This window comes from Schistocerca piceifrons, chromosome 1 (genome assembly GCF_021461385.2).
Source record: "Schistocerca piceifrons isolate TAMUIC-IGC-003096 chromosome 1, iqSchPice1.1, whole genome shotgun sequence".
In the NCBI taxonomy this organism is placed as follows: Eukaryota; Metazoa; Arthropoda; class Insecta; order Orthoptera; family Acrididae; genus Schistocerca; species Schistocerca piceifrons.
In genome coordinates, this window is record NC_060138.1 from 1,065,101,925 (window position 1) to 1,065,122,442 (window position 20,518).

General features: G+C 37.2%; 2 protein-coding genes across 2 annotated transcripts in view; both read left to right on the forward strand.

Annotated features, from left to right (window-relative positions):
- On the forward strand, positions 1–8,428 carry LOC124777630 (UDP-glycosyltransferase UGT5-like). The gene is made up of 3 exons (XM_047253107.1): positions 1–42; positions 7,577–7,808; positions 7,911–8,428. Exons 1-3 carry the CDS (start codon positions 1–3, stop codon positions 8,426–8,428), a joined length of 792 nt encoding a protein of 263 aa, XP_047109063.1.
- LOC124797650 (UDP-glycosyltransferase UGT5-like) overlaps positions 8,427–20,518 on the forward strand; it is a 22,842-nt gene continuing 10,750 nt past the window's right edge. The window contains exons 1-3 of the mRNA XM_047260802.1: positions 8,427–8,487; positions 16,915–17,137; positions 18,717–18,936. Coding sequence (XP_047116758.1) covers positions 8,455–8,487; positions 16,915–17,137; positions 18,717–18,936 — 476 coding nt within the window. The 5' untranslated portion in view covers positions 8,427–8,454. The remainder of the gene's footprint in view (positions 8,488–16,914; positions 17,138–18,716; positions 18,937–20,518) is intronic.

Here is a 20,518-nt window from a genome sequence, read left to right on the forward strand (position 1 = left end):
ATGGCCTCCCGCCAGGATGCCTCCAGGGATGCAGACATACATGTATTTCTGTCTTCATGTCTACTTTCCTGAAGAGCATTTTTCATACTACCATCTGCTACTTCTTCTAAAGTCTGCAGAATAATTTTATTGTACCTGTCAACAGGGGCAATTTGGAAATCGGTTAAGGGGGGGAGAGGGCTAATTGGGGGGGGGGGGGGGGGTCGGGGGGAATGGAATATCGCGTAACAAAAGGAGAGTTGGGGTCCTCCACTGGCAAGTTGGTAAAATTTAGTGTTGCTTAAAGTAGTTTTTGGTAGCTGTTTTGGAGTTCAGGGTAAAAAATGTGTATTAATAAATAATAAGATACCCATTTTAAGTTAAATAATATTTATTGGTTTAGATAGTAAGCCATTTGCCACTCTTATTCTTTTGTTAAAATGTGTTTGAAATACATTGCAACCTATATTGCTACATAATTATAAAAAAGATTGATTTCTGAAGTCATTTTATCCAGTGTAATATGATACTCCATCTGGGGGGGATATAACCCCCATAGCTTTCCCCCCTTGCCACTGCCCCTGCCTGTCAAACCTTGGAGGGGGGGGGGTTAAGTTCATACATAAGAGTACAGAAAATTTTGCACTTCTGTACACTTTGCCTGTACACCTCAAGGCATAAACAAGTTTAATATTTGTGTTAAACACACTCTGTGTAGTTATATCACAAGTACAATCACATTCGTTAAAATCACAAAAATTACAAACAATTGTTAATTATGATGCACAGTCTCCTCTAGCATGCATCTCCTAAACTCCCTACACACCACTATTGCCACATTGCTTATACTGCAAAGGTTTATTTATTAGTTCAGATAAAACAGAGAGCTCAACAATAACACAACCTGAATCAATAGAAGGCGTCTCTATATTATCAGCATTAATACTGTCAAGCCCATCATCCAAATATTTCAGTTGTTGCTTCGAAGCACCAGAGTTAGTCCACTCGGCAAACTGCATTCCATAAAATTTACGTTTTTTAACACCGAACTTCTTAATTCTTCCCCCTGCTTTCAAGTGGAATAAGAAACTCATGCACACAGTTTTATTTCGCTCTAAAAATATATTCATGCCAAAACAAGAGAAAACAATAACTAGACTCTTCATATAAATAAAAGATAAGCAGCTGTGAAGCTTTCACAGGTTAGCCAACTTAAGGGACTAAAAAGTCTCAGATGAAAACTTATTGATGTACATAAAAGGAAATATGCACCTTATGTCAGATGCAGTCAAATTCTTCTGTATATCATTTTCCCGTGATTTAACTTTGATAACCAAATAATTATTAAACTAAGTGATTAAATGATTAAACTATTTTTTTTGTATCTTCGCTATCCTACCCAAACTTCCGCAACAAAAACATTTTTGTTTACGCATTGGTAACACGTTTTATTCACTTGCTCATTTAACTGTACCCACGACGTAAAAGCTCATTATTCTGACTTAACTATTAACTTTAATTTCCAATAAATCTCCTGTAAAGTAACGCTTTAACGTTTAACTCTTTTAGTAACGGTTTAACGATTAGCTAAGTTAACTTTTTGATTAAGGTTGGCCAGCTATAGAGTCCGGATAGTGCAACGAGATAAATGAAGACATTTGCCGCAAAGCTGCAAAGAATATGTGTACCGTACTCGCCTTGTCCGCTGCAGTTGAGCGCATATTGAATATGTGATGATATAAAATACATTTTCTGGGGCTATACTACCTATGTGCAAAACTTGAAAATTCTAATGTTAGAAATAAGTGTTGTGGCAATAATAAATATGTCAACTATTCGTGTGCCACCCTGCAACGTTGTGCACACAAACAACGTACACTACACCCAAGACAATTTGACAGCTAACTTTTGCAGCGCTCTCCAAATAGAAAGGGTCGAGGAGAATTTGAGAACAGTAAGTCACAGTTGGTGTGCTTTTTGAGAAGTTTGTTAGCACACGATTCTAATTGTTGCAAAGAATGTTGTATAACTAAAAACATTTCTTTCAGTTATATGACTGTCTCACGTGTGTAAAATCCGCAGAGTATCACACTTAGAAATGCTGAGTGTTAACTGGCGAGTAAAAATCTTTGAAAGATTGTTTCACAATGTTGTCATGTTTAGTGGAATTGGAGAAGGCAGAGACGAGGCGAAACCAGGGAGGAGGAGGGTGGGAGGAGGGTATTATTAGGCTGCAGCGTCCCCCCCCCCCCTCCCCCATCGACCCCAGAACTACACCAGTTTCCTCTTAATGAAAAAAAGAGAGACAGATTCTTAGCAACATAGCTTTCATACTTACGCCTCAACAATTTTCACGCTGTTGTAATTGATATTATAATAATTTAAGCAAATACCTTTGTTTACTCTAGAGAATTTCTATGAGCTCAGCACTCCCAGACCAAAATCTTGGGTTCGACTAAAGGGAAGGGCTGTATAAAAACGAATTTGAAGGCTATATTATTGAAAGGGAAAAGGATTTAGATGAAGATGAGAGGGAACATCTGATAGAGTGAGAGTAGTAGGATAATGCAGATTATACGCCAGTTTTGATGTCAAATTGATGTTAAATTGACTAATTAACAACCCCTCCTTACCCACTCCCCCTCTGGGAAATTCCCAGCCCATAGGGGAGTCCCTCTACCCTCCCCCTCTGGGAAAACGCCAGCCCTCCCTCCTAAGAAATCAAACGTGCGCTGCATCAGGACTCAAACCTAGTACTTCTGGCCTTGATGTTTGGAAGGTAAAAGAAGAGGTTCTGCCTCAATTCTGATATGATATTAATTCACTGATTAATTAAACTGATCAATCAGTTACCTCTTTTCCCTCTTCCCCATCTGGAAAAATGGCGGGAAATTCAAAATCGGCAGGGAATTATTCAAATTTTCGTGGTAAACTCTAATACTAATTACATTGTATTGTAGAGGACAAAATAATAACAACTATAATAATAATAATAATAATAATAACAATGAATCCCGTGGAGGCTCGGGAAAAGAATAGGTCTCCGGTATGTTCTGCCAGTCGTAAAAGGCGACGAAAAGAACAAACCACTAATAGGGCTAACCCCCCTTTTAGTGTGATTAGTTGGTTCAGGACAGAACTAAAGAAGCCTCGGACAAGCGCCGTCATGGTCGGGGACGACGCTTGAACTCTATGCCCGCCCACAATGGTAACGACACTGCTAGCCAACTGGAAAATGATTTAAATCCAAATAGAGGTGTTTTGCAGGATATGCTTCCTGCAACCACCCTAGAAGGAAAACAAAGACAGAGGATGAGATGGTCAGATGAAGTTAATCGACACCTCATGTTCTGTTATTACCAAGCAACAAACCTAGGAACCAACACAACTGGATACAGATCACAAGTATACACAACATTTATTACCAGATACCCAGAATTAAAATTTTTAACAGAACAACGACTAGCTGATCAGATCCGTGTAATAATCAAAAATAACAGGATACCCCAGTCAGAATTTGAAAACATCAAACAACAAGTACAACAAATACTGGAACAAAATAATGTGCAATCAGAAGAAGAAGAAAATACAGTAATGGACTCAAACATCCCAGAGCAAACAAACAAAGAACAACACGCATCAATTAAACAATCAGAGGAAAACGAAATCTTAAGACAGCCACCAGAACAAGCACAAATAGAACACGAAGTGACACACATGTTAGATATAGAAGAAAAATTTCAGCTGACATATATAGAATACAAAGACACAAATACAGACATTTAGACCATTCTTGCATAGACCGCCAAATAACCCACAAGTCGAAACAACAATAAAAACTATCAACACAATCATACACAACAAAATAAATGAAAACACAACTATGGAAGAGTTACAACTACTGGTTTATATAGGAGCACTCACTACACTAAATATACACACTAGGCAGAGATCAGAACCAACCAACACACAGAAGAAACCCACCAAACCAGCATGGCAACACAGGCTACAGATCAGAATAGAAAAACTGAGAAAAGACATCGGACAGCTAACGCAATTTATAAGAAATGAAATGTCAGAAAAAAAAACGAAAAAGGTTAGGTAAAATCTCACAACAAGAAGTGATAGAGCAATTACATGAAAAGAAGCTGAAATTACAGGCATTGGCCAAACGACTTAGAAGATAAAAAAAAGTGAAAACAGAAGGAAACAAAACCAAACATTCAACACAAACCAAAAGAAATTTTACCAGACAATAGATAACACACACATTAAAATAGACAATCCACCAAACATAACAGACATGGAACACTTCTGGAGCAACATATGGTCAAACCCGGTACAACATAACAGGCATGCACGGTGGATACAAGCAGAAACAGATATGTACAAGATGATACCACAAATGCCTGAAGTGATAATTTTGCAACATGAAGTCACCCAAGCAATTAATTCTACTCACAATTGGAAAGCCCCTGGAAAAGATAAAATAGCAAATTTCTGGCTAAAGAAATTCACCTCAACACATTCACATCTAACTAAATTATTTAACATATAAAATCAAAGATGAGGTGACTTACCAAACGAAAGCGCTGGCAGGTCGATAGACACACAAACAAACACAAACATACACACAAAATTCAAGCTTTTGCAACACACTGTTGCCTCATCAGGAAAGAGGGAAGGAGAGGGGAAGACGAAAGGAAGTGGGTTTTAAGGGAGAGGGTAAGGAGTCATTCCAATCCCGGGAGCGGAAAGACTTACCTTTGGGGGAAAAAAGGACAGGTATACACTCGCACACACACAAATATCCATCCACACATACAGACACAAGCAGACATATTTAAAGACCAAATATGTCTGCTTGTGTCTGTATGTGTGGATGGATATGTGCGTGTGTGTGAGTGTATACCTGTCCTTTTTTCCTCCAAAGGTAAGTCTTTCCGCTCCCGGGATTGGAATGACTCCTTACCCTCTCCCTTAAAACCCACTTCCTCTCCTTCCCTCTTTCCTGATGAGGCAACAGTGTGTTGCGAAAGCTTGAATTTTGTGTGTATGTTTGTGTGTCTATCGACCTGCCAGCGCTTTCGTTCAGTAAGTCACCTCATCTTTGATTTTATATATAATTTTTCCCACGTGGAATGTTTCCTTCTATTATATTAAATTATTTAACAGTTACATTGCAGACCCATACACATTCCCTGATACACTTACACATGGAATAACTTATCTGAAACCTAAAGATCAAGCAGACACAGCAAACCCAGCTAAATATCGCCCCATAACATGCCTACCAACAATATACAAAATATTAACTTCAGTCATTACACAGAAATTAATGACACATACAACACAGAACAAAATTATAAATGAAGAACAAAAAGGCTGTTGCAAAGGAGCACGAAGATGTAAAGAGCAACTGATAATAGATGTAGAGGTGACATATCAAGCTAAAACTAAACAAAGGTCACTACACTATGCATACATTGATTACCAAAAAGCTTTTGATAGTGTACCCCACTCATGGTTACTACAAATATTGGAAATATACAAAGTAGATCCTAAATTGATACAGTTCCTAAACTTAGTAATGAAAAATTGGAAAACCACACTTAATATCCAAACAAATTCAAATAATATCACATCACAGCCAATACAGATTAAGCGTGGAATGTACCAAGGAGACTCATTAAGTCCTTTCTGGTTCTGCCTTGCTCTGAACCCACTATCCAACATGCTAAATAATACAAATTATGGATACAATATTACTGGAACATACCCACACAAAATCACACATCTGCTATACATGGATGATCTAAAACTACTGGCAGCAACAAATCAACAACTCAACCAATTACTAAAGATAACAGAAGTATTCAACAATGATATAAATATGGCTTTTGGAACAGACAAATGTAAGAAAAATAGCATAGTCAAGGGAAAACACAGTAAACAAGAAGATTACATATTGGATAACCACAGTGACTGCTTAGAAGCGATGGAAAAAACAGATGCCTATAAATATCTAGGATACAGACAAAAAATAGGAATAGATAATACAAATATTAAAGAAGAACTAAAAGAAAAATATAGACAAAGACTAACAAAATACTGAAAACAGAATTGACAGCAAGAAACAAGACAAAAGCTATAAATACTTACGCTATACCAATATTGACCTACTCATTTGGAGTAGTGAAATGGAGTAACACAGACCTAGAAGCACTCAATACACTTACACGATCACAATGCCACAAATATAGAATACATCACAAACATTCAGCAACTGAAAGATTCACATTAAGCAGAAAGGAAGGAGGAAGGGGATTTATCGACATAAAAAAACCTACATTATGGACAGGTAGACAATTTAAGAAAATTCTTTATAGAACGAGCAGAAACTAGCAAAATACACAAAGCAATTACTCATATAAATACATCGGCTACACCACTGCAATTTCATAACCACTTCTACAACCCTTTAGATCACATAACATCAACAGATACGAAGAAAGTAAACTGGAAAAAGAAAACACTACATGGCAAGCACCCGTATCATCTAACACAGCCACACATCGATCAAGACGCATCCAACACATGGCTAAGAAAAGGCAATATATACAGTGAGACGGAAGGATTCATGATTGCAATACAGGATCAAACAATAAACACCAGATATTACAGCAAGCATATTATTAAAGATCCCAGTACCACAACAGATAAATGCAAACTTTGCAAACAACAAATAGAAACAGTAGATTACATCACAAGCGGATGTACGATACTAGCAAATACAGAATACCCCAGAAGACATGACAATGTAGCAAAAATAATACATCAACAGCTTGCCTTACAACATAAACTTATAAAACAACATGTTCCCACATACAAGTATGCACCACAAAATGTACTGGAGAACGATGAATACAAATTATACTGGAACAGAACCATTATAACAGATAAAACAACACCACATAACAAAACTGACATCATACTCACCAATAAAAAGAAGAAATTAACCCAACTAATCGAAATATCCATACCCAATACAACAAATATACAAAAGAAAACAGGAGAAAAAATTGAAAAATACATCCAACTGGCTGAGGAAGTCAAGGACATGTGGCATCAGGATAAAGTTGACATTATACCAATTATACTATCAACTACAGGAGTCATACCACACAATATCCACCAGTACATCAATGCAATACAGCTACATCCAAACTTATATATACAACTACAGAAATCTGTAATTATTGACACTTGTTCAATTACCCGAAAGTTCCTAAATGCAATGCAACATATACCGTACAGTTAAAAGGAAGTCACGCTTGATCAAGGTCCGCGTCACCTTCCATTTTTAACCAGACATATCGTCTGAGACAAGAAAGAAATAATAATAATAAAACTATCTGTAAATGTTCAGCATATAAATGCATTTACAAATTAATTTGCAATGTTAATGTAAAATGACTCATTGCACATCATTACAATTTACCATACAAATGACCCATGGAATATGAAACTAAATGGTTAAAAACTAAATAGCTAACATACACAAAGATTTTATTGTGTTTTTACTTTTATGTTACAGAGATTCTGGCAGTGTATACTTTTGCTAACTGGAGTTATCACACAGTGCCAGGGAGCTGACATTCTGTCAGTTATGTCAGTTCCAAGCAAGAGCCACATGGTCTTTTTGTCACCACTGCTTCATGAACTAGCACAGAGAGGACATAATTTGACTGTGATTAGTCCATTCCCACAGTCTCCCCCGGTCAAGAACATAAGAGATATTAAATTGAACGTCACAATGGACAGTTTCCGTAAGTAAACCAGTGTTAATATAAAGTATATATACATAGTAGAATAAAACTCATATCTGATGTACAGCATTACCTATTATTGCCTCACTTTATTATTTACAGGAAAAGAGAGAAACATGTCCCTGTTTGAAATGGGTGAAGTTAACCCATTTATTTTACTTCTCTTCTCTAGCACCATTGGAAGTTCAATGTGCAAGAATGCTATCAGTACACCAGAAGTACAAGATCTAATAACATCCAATAATCAGAAGTTCGATCTCCTCATAGCTGGAGTTTTCACAGAGTGTTTTCTTGGATTGGCTCACAAGCATAATGCCAGTATTATACAACAAATTCCTAATACTCTAGCATTTGTGATGGGTGATGCAGTTGGCAATCCTGCTGCATATGCCTACATTCCTGACATAATGCTTGATATTCCTGTGAATATGAATTTTTTACAATGGACATTAAACAGTGTGTATGGGCTCCTTGTTGAATTACTGCGATTCTTTGTTTATGTGCCCAATCAACAAGAAATTATGTTGTCATATTCTAAGAATATTGATAATTTACCATCTGTTGAGAAATTGTTCAAAAGCAGTTCCCTGGTTCTCATCAACAACCATGAAAGCCACTAACACCAAATACAATTCAAGTTGGAGGAATGCATATTAAACCTGCAAAAGATCTTCCAAAGGTGAATATAAGATCGATATCCAACTAAAGCAATTTTGCATGCAATATCCAACTAAAGCAATCTTGCATTTCCTGTTTGATTGATTTAATACTGAAATTTTTGTATGTCTCTTGAAAATAAAAGTATATATTCGGTAAACAGTTGGCCTCGAAATCCAAAACTTTATTTTATTGCTTATGTTACATATTCATAGTTGAAAATTTCATTTTTAATGCCAAAGCTGTATTTTACTTCTGAAAGTATACAGAAATGGGAATTTTGAGTCAATGCACACATTAGAGGATACAGTATTTCCCTGTGTGGGGACTCTACAGAAATAACAGTGGAAAATTGGAAAAAAAGTGACTATTTAGCCAAAGTTACTTAGGGCCCAACAGACAGATCCATTGTAAAGTTGTATGAGAAGTAGTAGTGTAATGTAAGTAGCCTCTGTTGTCACAGATGTAGGTAACTATTTTCTTGGAAAAATAAAAGTGTAGTCATATAAATATATACCCTGACTCATTCTACACCCCTGAAGGTCTTTTTCTTGATAGGATCTACAGAACATGAAGAATGAAGGTATGCACACTTGGCAGCACAAATAGTAAAAGTGGCCAAATTTTGAATTGCCCCCCATGTTACATAGGCATCAGTTACTCTACAAACTGCACAGTACTGCTCATAAAAGAAAAGGTCACTTGTAACTGCATGTGTTACTGGGATATTTGTGCCTTATTGACACTCAGCACAGAGCATGCACCCTCCAAAAACCCACGGAAAGTTTGTTCAGATGGGGAAATGGATTTGAAGTCAAAATCATGAGGTGGAGTCAAGGACAGAATAATAGTAAGAGGTACCTGAATATTGCCATGCTTAATGTAGTGACTTCATACTTTGGTGGCATAGTTGAGAGACTAATAAGCAAGTCTAGAATAGCAGTCTTTGAGTTGAATCCCACTTTCAACAACTATTCCTTGTTTTACTGCATTGATTTGTTTGATCTATGTAAAACATGAAATTTACACAACAAACAGCTCACAGTTCTTAACAAGATTCATTTGATGCTTAGAAGGTCACAGCATGTGACTTCTTTACCACTTAATATCTCTTCCAAATGCCTTCCACGTCCAGAACATCTGCGTCCTGCGAGGAAGTAAGTTTTTGATATGACTACTAAATCTTTCATTTTCTGGCATCCCACCCCAGGAAGTTAGTGCACTATTGCAAAGCTCTTTGGAGTCAGTATGTCTGAGAGTGGTAAGACTTGTAGCATCAGTGTGGTGTCTTGGAGAGGTGAAGGTAGGGCCCAATCTGGCTTCAATCACTTGACTGAGACCTTTGTGGTTTTGTATGCTCTCTCTGGTGTGATTGCCTCGTCACAGCATTGAGCAGGGGTTTGTGTACAGTGGATGGAGTGGTGAGAGCCTGATGTGAGTACAATTGTCCAAATCTTTGTGGACAAAAATGGGATGTTCACTATGGTGCAAAGCAGGTGGGCCTCGGATCTTGGCCGCAGGCCTCAGAGCTGTTCCATCAACTCTGCAGACAGTAACGGTGTAGGTGTGAGGTAGTCTGCCAGAATGTGTAACGGCTTCACATACATCATTTCTGCTAACAGTACTCTGATGTCTGACTGGTACACTGTGCAAAGGTGTAAAAGAATGAAGGGAAAGGCCTCTGACCATTATGCGCAGTGGCACAAGAGAGCCATTGTTAGTGTCTCATGCCTTCTTTCTAACATTCCATTGCTGGTGGGGCTATAGGTTGTCATATGATGATGCTGGATGCAGAAAAAATGGGTAATTCTTGGAACAAAATGGATCTGATTTGCTGGCACTGTTCTGTAGCAATGTGGAGGTGGCAACCAACTCCTGCTATCCAGGTAGCAATGAAGGTGTTTGTTATTGTCTCAGCAGGAATATCTATGGAGGTTGCAGCTTCTGCCCATCAAATACACCTGTCCACTACTGTGAAAAGGTGTCTGTAGCCAATCATAGTTGGAAGCAGCCTTACGAGATCACTGTTTACATGGGTGCATCTGGCTCGAGAGCCTTGTAATGGCCTAATGTTGGCAAGTACACATTATCTAAATTTGCATTGCTGGCACTGGCTACATGACCATGCCCATGCATTGGCATCTTTTTAATTAATAGCCACACAAAACAGTCAGTCAGTAACTTGAGAGTCATATTTGCTGTTTGCTAGTGCAGAGTTTGAACACTATTGACAGTTGCTTTACAGATTTCTGGCACACTGTGAACTTTGCTACTAGGATATGTAAATGCTCTGAGACTGCTGTTGATAATATATATTTGTAGACAGATCTAGGGAAAAAAAGTCATATCACATAACCAATAGTAAATGTGCTGTCTGATCATGACATGCAGCATCTTATGTTAAATCTTGAAACTTGTCAGGATAAAAAATCTATTAAATCTGAGTACAGGAGGGTAATAAATAAGTCAAAAATTGCGAAATTCAGGAAATTGCTCAAATATATGAACTGGATAGATGTTTGTAATACTTATGACTCAAATGGAAAATACAAAGCATTCATTAATAAAGTTCGCTCCACTTTTGAAAATTGTTTTCTCCTAAAGGTAACTCAAATCACACAGAAGTCAAAAAATAAACCATGGATTACACAAGGAATAAAGATATCATGTGGGACAAAAAGGAGACTGTATCTACTATCTAGGAATAGCTGTGCTGTTAGAAATGTAATGAATTACAAATAATACAGCAAAATATTGAATCAAGTAATCTAGAAATCGAAGCAGCTTTATTGTGTGAAAAAGATAATTACATCTGGCATCAAAATAAAAACTGCATGGGATATGGTGAAGACAGAGACAGGTGGGACCAAAAAGGTAGAGGAACAGATAACTTTAAAAATAAATGAGTCTTTGGTAAAAAGTACAGGTAGTGTTGCAAACCTCTTGAACAAGTACTTCATTTCTGTTACTGACAGCTTGGGGTTATCGGGTTTGGTGAACAGTGCAATGGAGTACCTGAGATAAGTCTTCAAAAATAACTTCAACAAAATGCAAATAACACTAACATCTCCCATAGAAGTAGCATCCATCATAAATCCTTAAAATCTAAGTATTCCAACGGGTATGATAACATATCAACAAAGTTAATCAAATAGTGCTCATGAAAGTTGAGTTCTATCTTAAGTTATTTGTGTAATCGAACTCTTATCAGTGGAACACTTCCAGATTGGCTAAAATATGCTGAAGTTAGGCCTCTTTACAAGAAGGGGGATAAAGAGATACCATCAAACCACCGACCAAGTTCACTTCTGCCAGCTTTCTCAAAAATATTTGAAAGGATTGTGTTAAAGTGTCTCCTTAAGCATCTGACTGCAAATAATATATTGTCCAAGTCACAGTTTGGATTTCTTAAGGGTTCTGATATAGAGAAAGCTATTTACACTTACAGTGAGAATGTACTTAATTCATTAGATAATAAATTAGAGGCTACTGGCATTTTCTGTGACCTGTGAAAAGTCTTTGACTGTATGAACCACAGCATTCTCTCAGTGGTGTACCTTAGGTATGTGGTGCCCCTAGCAAGAATTTAAAATGGTGACATCTAAAGAATCCCCCAGGAAGCAAAAAATGCACCCCTTTATCAATACAGAAAGACTGATATTTTCCCTTGTTCCAAGAAAATTAATGAGACCAGTAATATTAACAACGAATCTTGTTTATAGGTGTATGTGATAATTGTTATTAAATAGGTCTAATATGTCTAATATGACTTTCTGGGTACTTTCAGGTAATATTTTGCAACTGTTGCCATAAGGTAATATAACAAGTAAATAATATTTACTTGCCATGAATATAGAGTATATTTTTACTTGTCCAATTAAACAAGAAATATGTCAACTGGATCTGACCACAATCACACTTTATGCATTCGCAGGAAGATGAAGATGTCAAAACTGGTTTGCAAGGTTATGTGCTCTTGTGCTTTGATAAAAAAGTTCATGGAGTAAGGAGGTTCAGCTTGGGTAATATATATTAGCTGAGCACTGCAAAAAAATTAAGAATAAATTAGTAGTAGTAGTAGTAGTAGTAGTATATTAGCTGAGCACTGCAAAAAATCAAGGATAAATTAGTAGTAGTAGTAGTAGTAGTAGTAGTAGTAGTAGTATTTTGCAAAAGTTTATCTGAAAAGATAATACCAACAGCGGCGCACATTCTGTTTTGAGCAGACTGCACATCTACACCATAGTCTGCATTTCTTGGACTGATCACTTGGAGTGACCTGAGGAAAGTGCCTCCCAGTAAAGCGAAGAGGATTCTTGTCATCAGACAGTCTTCCTTTACTATCTCTTCTCCATTCTGCAGCAAATTTTTCCACAATTTCTAGTACCAGACTGGCCGCGGCGCAGAATTATTCTTTCAGAGGGCGGCGTGGCGCTCTGTCACATCATCGTCGGCGGCCTTTGGAATTTGCGCCACCCCTTGCTCTTGCGCCCCTGGCGGGGGCCACTCCTGCCAACCCCTAGGTACACCCCTGCATTCTCTTAAGTAAATTAGAATATTATGGTGCCACCGGCAGTGCTGCAAAATGGTTTGAGTCTTATCTATCTAACAGGAAGCAAAGGGTGTTATTGTGAAATACCTGTGCAGTAAGCAGTCAGTATTCATGTGACTGGAAATTAATTACATGTGGTGTTCCTCAGGGTTCCATGTTGAGTCCATTGGTTTTCTTGTGTACATTAATGACCTCTCATCTGTTGCATTGCCAGATGCTAAATTTGCTTTGTTTGCAGATGATACAAACATTGCAATAAGTAGCAAGTCAAGTAGAGATTTAGAAATAGCCGCTAATCAAATTTCCACTGACATTAATAAGTGCTTTAAAGCTAATTCACTGTCATTAAACTTTGAGAAGACCCACTATATGCAGTTCAGAACCTGTAAGAGATTTCCTTCCCGTATGTGAAGCAGCATATGAAGATATGCAGATAGTAGAGGTGTCAACCTGGGATTACAACTCGATAATAAATTCAGGGCATACCACAGAATTGCTTAAGCACCTAAACAATTCTGTATTTGCAGTGAGAATGATTTCGGATGTAGGAGATATAAATGTAAAAAACTTGCATATTTTGCTTACTTTCATTCTATTATGTCATATGGGATCATATTCTGGGACAACTCATCATACTGAGCAAAAGTTTTTAGGGAGCAAAAGTGTGTGATAAGAATCATATGTGGTGTAAATTCAAGACCATCATTAAGAAATCTGTTCAAGGAACTTGGTATTCTAGCCACTGCTTCTCAGTATATTTATTCCTTAATGAAATTTTTTGCAAGTAATACGTCTCTGCTTCGAACCAATAGCTCAATACATAGTATCAATACTAGGAATAAGAGCAATCTACATAAAGACCTAAAATCACTTACATTGGTCCAAAAGAGGTCCTCTATTCAGGAACATACATTTTGAATAAATTGCCAGCAACCATTAAAAACTTAGTTTCAGATAATCATGGTTTTTTGATAGGCAACTCTTTCTACTCTACAGATGAATATCTTAACAGGGACTGTTAAGCCAGCTTGAATAAAAATGTCTTTTAGATTTCAGTTTTGACAGCACTTGGTCACAACAGTCAAGATTAGGTATTTTATGTATGATAACTTTATTAATAGTGCATAACAATGTTTCATTCTGACAGTGTGTTAATTCTGTAAATATTAGCTGTTCCAGTTTACCGCATTGTATTCACCTGTTTTGACAATCTCCTGACAATGATCAGGGTAGTAAGTATTATATTCAAATGTTTTTATGTCATACTTTCTGACAAGTTCAGCAGCCACGAGAATCATCTCATTTTTTGGGTCCATGGAACGAAAACTGAATCTAATGTAATCTAATCTAATCTAAGGGCCTTGGCTTCCACCAAGAGACATATCACCATCACATTAACTTGGTTCCTGACCATAGGATTTGGGCAAGTCACAGTCCTGTGAAGGGTCAGCCAGTAAATGCTGTAGTTATGGATTGCAGTCTGAGCAGTGGTGAGTTCTTTGTAGTGTATGGTATTTGCCAAATCACAGATGCACAAAAAGTAATGAACCACAATCTTTTTTCTCCTTTTATATGGTGCACACATCCATCATAAACTAATAGACAAACTCTGTGTGTCTAAACTGCTGGGGTACACCAAATGGTGTAATTACCAATCTCCAGGATGTCACAAGGCACTGCAGTTATTTGGTTGTACACTTTGTGGCAGTGTATGATACTTAAAACTTTTGGACCGGCTAATGCACATCTAAAATCTTGAATGTGAGGTGTAGGGTAACTGTCCAGGTCTTCTCCTGGCATTTAAAGCATGAAAAACACCACAGGGGTGCCATTAGGCACATTTCTTGAGAATGAGGTACGAAGGTGAAGACCATGGGCTCTCAAAATGATGAATTATCCCAGCTTGGACCATTTCTTCAAATATGGCCTCTGTTTCTGTTAGGTGCTCTAGGGCAATTATGTGTGTGTGCTGTTAAATGGGTTAACTAGATGTGGTATTGATATGATGCACATTTCTGTGCTGTGCTGATGTCTGTAAATTGGTTAAAGCATTCTTTGCAGTTTATCATGGTGTTGTCTATTGTAATGACTCTGATCAGTGTGGGGAGGAATAAATACTGGTCAGATAAATACAGTCATACCACACACCAGTCATGAGAAAGGTGGAAGTAATTCTTTACATGCAGCAGTTCCATTGAAACACTGTTTATTACACTGCAATTGGCTCTTTTTCACAATATAAACACACACACTTTAGTACTTTGTTTATTCATATACTCCCAAACTGTTTCATTATATCTTGGCACTCCAGCAACAATGACCATTTAGCACACTAGCCACTACTCATCTTTCCTCAAAGAATATACAAGGACAAAGATACCCAGTAAGGCAAGCATATCGTACACTATTCTTTGTACTGTGCTGTAGGCTGAGCACTCCTTTGTACCAGTTACTGTGTTGTCGACGACTGTGGTCTGCAGTCATCCTCTCCTCTAAACCACCATTAATGCATAATGCCCACGTAAATCAGCACCTAATAAGGGCTCAATGGTGTTAACAAATAAAAGTTTCACTGTAAAGGGTGTGGCAAGACCTAAGTTGGTAGTCAGTACTTTGTGGTTGCATATTGTGACTGCTGAGTTTATCGCCTTCAGGCACAAATGTTTATCCGATTTACTGTCAGGCGCACACCACTGATGTCAAACATGAAGGTCATGTCTATACACCTGCCTGTTATTTGTTGTTTGTTGCAGCACAGTGGGTTGTGCTGACACCCATAGTGTTTGTGGAACTTCTGTAGACACTATACTGCTGCCGTTGATATGCTGTCTGTTATGATGCAGTTTGTTTACTGTTGTGTGATGATGTTCCACTATTTAATTATCTTCCATCTGTAGCTGATGGCCCTCTAACCAGTTACAAAGACTGCCACATGACATTCATTCAGCTATAGTGGCAACCAGCAGAAGTTTCCCTCTTAAGTGCTTATGTAGCTAATAACAGTATAGTTCATTTGCAGAAAGGTTGTTGTATTTTCTTGGAATAGCACTAGAATACTGACAGAATGAATTCTCTCTTAGTACATTGTGTTTATTATGAATATTAGAACTAGTTTCTAATCCAGTTTGCAATGCTCCACAGAAACTGCAGGTGCATCAGCAGAACCTGTAAAGAAAGAGTAATTTATGGTCATAGGGACTCCTAACTGTGGGCCCAAATAGTGAATCTGGACAGCTCTCACAGTGGATCTGTGAAATAGTATCAACCATGGTGCAGGGTCATCCACAGCACCCCATGTCCTATAGAATCCATTCCACCTGAAAACTGACTTCTTGATTAATAAAATGAGAAGATGATGTAATTGAATTGGAGGCTCGCCAGTGATCTCGTGATGATGACTGTATTTTATTGCTCCTTCTCTTTACAATTCAATACCAACCACTTTCCATACATGTACACAATCTGATTCAACATTCCTGGAGTAACGCAAATACACTGTGACTAGTATATTTACAACAGGTATACAATCTTTGTTCAACTACTGTCAGCCAATACAGGTAATTACCACAATAATTCTTCTTCTATGTGTTTTCAGCGTAACCCAGGAAAATGGCATGATACATATTATTTGTGTCAGTACTGTGTTAGACTTCAACTCTGGCTGTGATTTTCCATTTCCAGTTTTATGTGCTGTCAAGTTTACATTTGAACGAATGAATGTACTCATTTCACTGTATGTGTTTTGTTAAACTTCATGAATCATAGGTTATTTATTGTATTAGTAATTATGAAACTTTATTTGCAAGGAAAATTAGGTGTTGTATCAAAAGAAAGAATATATAGTATTTGTCAGCCAGTAATACAGGTTTTAGTAATGTTCACTTTTTGATGTTGCAGGACCTTAAAACAATTTTGGATAATTCAAAAGAAGGAGTTATATTCTTCAGTTTGGGAACAAATGTTCAAGCCTCTGAAATGCCAAATGACAAGTTCATTGCCTTTATGAAAGCTTTCTCAAAACTGAAGCAAGAAGTACTGTGGAAATGGGATCAAGATACTATGGTTGGGAAGCCAAATAATGTACATCTTGGGAAATGGTTTCCCCAAAATGATATTTTGGGTAATATACTTAATTTTTGGTCTGAGATTGTCTTATCCTGTCATCATTAAGCAATGAACTTAAATCATTTAAGAATAATGATTTTTTTTGTTAGTTAATAGTTAGTATTGAAAGAAGATGTTTGGTATACCATAGACTCAATTTATATTTCTTGCCGCATTCTAGAATCCTGAACATTATCTGTGTCCTTATATTTACAATACCCAAATTTTATCTGTGCCTTGTCTTTGTAACATAAATAAGGGTTTCTTCTCACTCCATTTACGTAACAAATTGATTAGGTATATTTTTTCTGTGTTAGCTATTACTGCTCTAATTTGATCGACAGTTGAATAAAACGGAAAATTCACTCATTGAAACTGCAACTGAAAGCTAGGTTAGTGTATGTATTTTTTTGTGTGTCTCATGACAGTACTAAAATATCACATTATGAAGATAAGTACTGGCCACCTGTCTTGTCTCATAATTTTATATTCACTTTATCAATGAGAATGATACACAAAGGGCTAAAGAACAGTTGTAGATATTATTCTCAAAACAAATCCTTCGAAGTTTTAGGTGTGTTTTCCTACAGTATGTGCAAGTTCAGACTTCTCAGCATTTGAAACACCAACCACAGCAAAGCAAAGTAGACAGTGATAATTAATTTTGCTTTTATTTATGTGTGCTTGGTGCCTGCTGATTGTCTGATTGCTGACTGGACATGTTCCCAACTAATAGAACTTTAATAAATTTTGATCCATATAAATGTTTTATAAGGGATCTCTTTCGTTGACAGAATTCACTTACCCAGTATTTATTAATAAATCACTGCGTGTCGTGCGCTTGATCTAAAATGAGAATTTGTTGTCTTCATGTCAGATTCTAATACATTAGTGTGACATGACTGAGTCCAGTTGAAATTAATTAATTCTATATCCAAAGATTACTACTTTTTAATATTTTGTGAAGTTCAAAACGTTTCTTTGGTTTGTCAAAAACTGTTTACCTTTTCACATGGTTGGTTTTAGCCCAGATCTAACTGATTGTTGCTACAATATTGACTGAATATCACTTGTTAAGGATATAAAATCATCCAAAAAAAGTCTGTACACATAATAAATACCCTATTCTATCAGTTACCAATGGTACGGACAGTAATAGCACTGTTATAGTTTCCTGGGGCAGACCTGATTTTACTCCTGTGGCTGTAGAGGGCTGTCCATCCAGGATTTCTTGCTGCATTCTGCCTCTCAAGAATTTTTCTATCTAGTTACAAGGCTTGCTAGATATCATGTAGCAAAGTATTTTGTTTAACATTTGTCAACTTACAGTTTTATATGGGTCTTGCGAATCAAGTTTACCTGGCTCCTTCTGCCCATTTCCCTTAGAATACCATGTTTATAGAAAGAATGGTTTAGATTTTGAAATATGTCCTAGTTACTATTGGGGAGGTCACCTTGTTATGCGAGTATCACTATGTTTCAACTCTTATGTCTTTTTAACCCCCCCCCCCCCCCCCCCTCTCTCTCTGTCTGTGTGTGTGCTTTCTAAGATATACGGGGGAAAAATGTCAATAATGTTATTTTATTTTGTACAGGACATAAAAATGTTGTGTTGTTTATATCACATGGTGGCTTACTGAGTCTTCAAGAAGCTGTCTACCATGGAGTTCCAGTTGTAGGAATACCACTATTTGGTGATCAGAAAGTGAATTTGATTCGAGCTGAGGACAAAGGATATGCAGTTAAATTACTATTCCACAATGTAACAGAAGAGTCATTACTGTGGGCAATCAATGAAGTTTTAACTCAGCAAAAGTAAGTTAATTCATTCATTTCTATTAGCATGTCCATCATTACCATTCTGTTCAGTGCTAAGCTAGGGCAGTTTATTTGGTTATTTATAGAGGGAAGTAAATATTCACCTGAAGTGATAGACAGTTATTTAGATCATCAAAGATTTCACAATTGGAAAGTAAGCACTTTTTTAATAATGATATTTATATTATAAATAATGACTTTTAGAGTTTGATCCCTGACCAGTCTAAGAATTTGTTCTGTAAGATAAATCATTTATTCTTCTGGGTATGGTTTCTATGGGAGAGAAAACGCCAAGTTACATTGTGACTTAGCTTTCATATTACAAGTACCCCAGGTTGAAGGTGAAGGCTTATAAACCCCAGTAGGACCAGGCATAGAATAGTACTTTGTTATTGAAACGAACCTTTGGGTGAATGACTAATTTTACAGTTTTATTCCTATGTTTGTACAACTGCAGGCACTGAGACCTAAACGTAAGTGGAAACTGGATAATAATAAAATTAGTGAACTGAATTGCATTTTCGGGGTTATTGTCAATAGTTTTTTTAATGAAAGATTTGCTTAAGATGTGAGGTCATGCTGAAAAGTAATGCCTCTGATGATTTTTTAGTGTGATAGCTCTTAAAGATTTTTAAATAAAACAAATGTTATTAACATTCTACATCTTTATTCTTCACATCTAGCTATTTGCAGCCCTCTGCTAGTAGAGGACCTTGAATTGTAGCATGTACAGGGTGACAGTTATAGAACTACCTGAAATAAAATTGTCATAACTGCTGAATGGTTTGCGTTAGGACATTCAGATTGCATGGTTGGCTGTGGGTATGATGGGAATTAGTGTGCACTGTGTGGTTTGGTTTAGTGACGAAGCCCACTTTCATCTGGATGGGTTCCTCAATAAGCAAAATTGGCACATATGGGGGAATGAGAATCACCCTCAATGGGTGACTGTGTGGTGTGCAGTGTCCAGTTATGGAATAATTAATGTGCTATTCCTTGATGGTGCGGTGACTACTGAACAGTACGTGATAGAACACTTGCCCGTGGAAGGCAAAGGTCCCGAGTTTGGGTCTCGGTCCAGCACACGGTTTTAATCTGCCAGGAAGTTTCAGTACATGAAGATTTTGGAAGATGATTTCATCCCCATTATCCAAATTGACCCTGATTTTGACAAGATGTGGTTCATGCAAGATGGTTCTTGACCACATTGAAGCAGGAGAGTGTTTGATGTCCTGAAGGAGCATTTTGGGGACTGCATTCTGGCTCTGGGGTATGCTGAGGCCATTGGTATGGGCCTTGATTGGCCACCATATTCTCCAGACCTGAACACATGCCTCTTTTGTGGGGCTATATTAAAGACAAGGTATACAGCAATAACCTCAACACCATTACTAAGGTGAAAATAGCCATTCAGGAGGTCTTCGACAGCATCGATATTCCGACACTTCAGCGGGTCATGCAGAACTTTACTATTCATCTGTGTCACAACATCACCAATAATGGCAGGCATATTGGCCATGCCACAACCTAAATCCAAAAATGTGTAGTGATGTTTACATGTTGAATAAAGTGTGTGTGT

Coding starts and splice junctions, on each gene's coding strand:
- LOC124777630 (XM_047253107.1), top strand. CDS start 1: ATGGCCTCCCGCCAGGATGCCTCCAGGGATGCAGACATACAT. Junction 43..7,576: donor CCAGGGATGCAGACATACAT/GTATTTCTGTCT, acceptor TTTATGTTACAG/AGATTCTGGCAGTGTATACT. Junction 7,809..7,910: donor CGTCACAATGGACAGTTTCC/GTAAGTAAACCA, acceptor TATTATTTACAG/GAAAAGAGAGAAACATGTCC.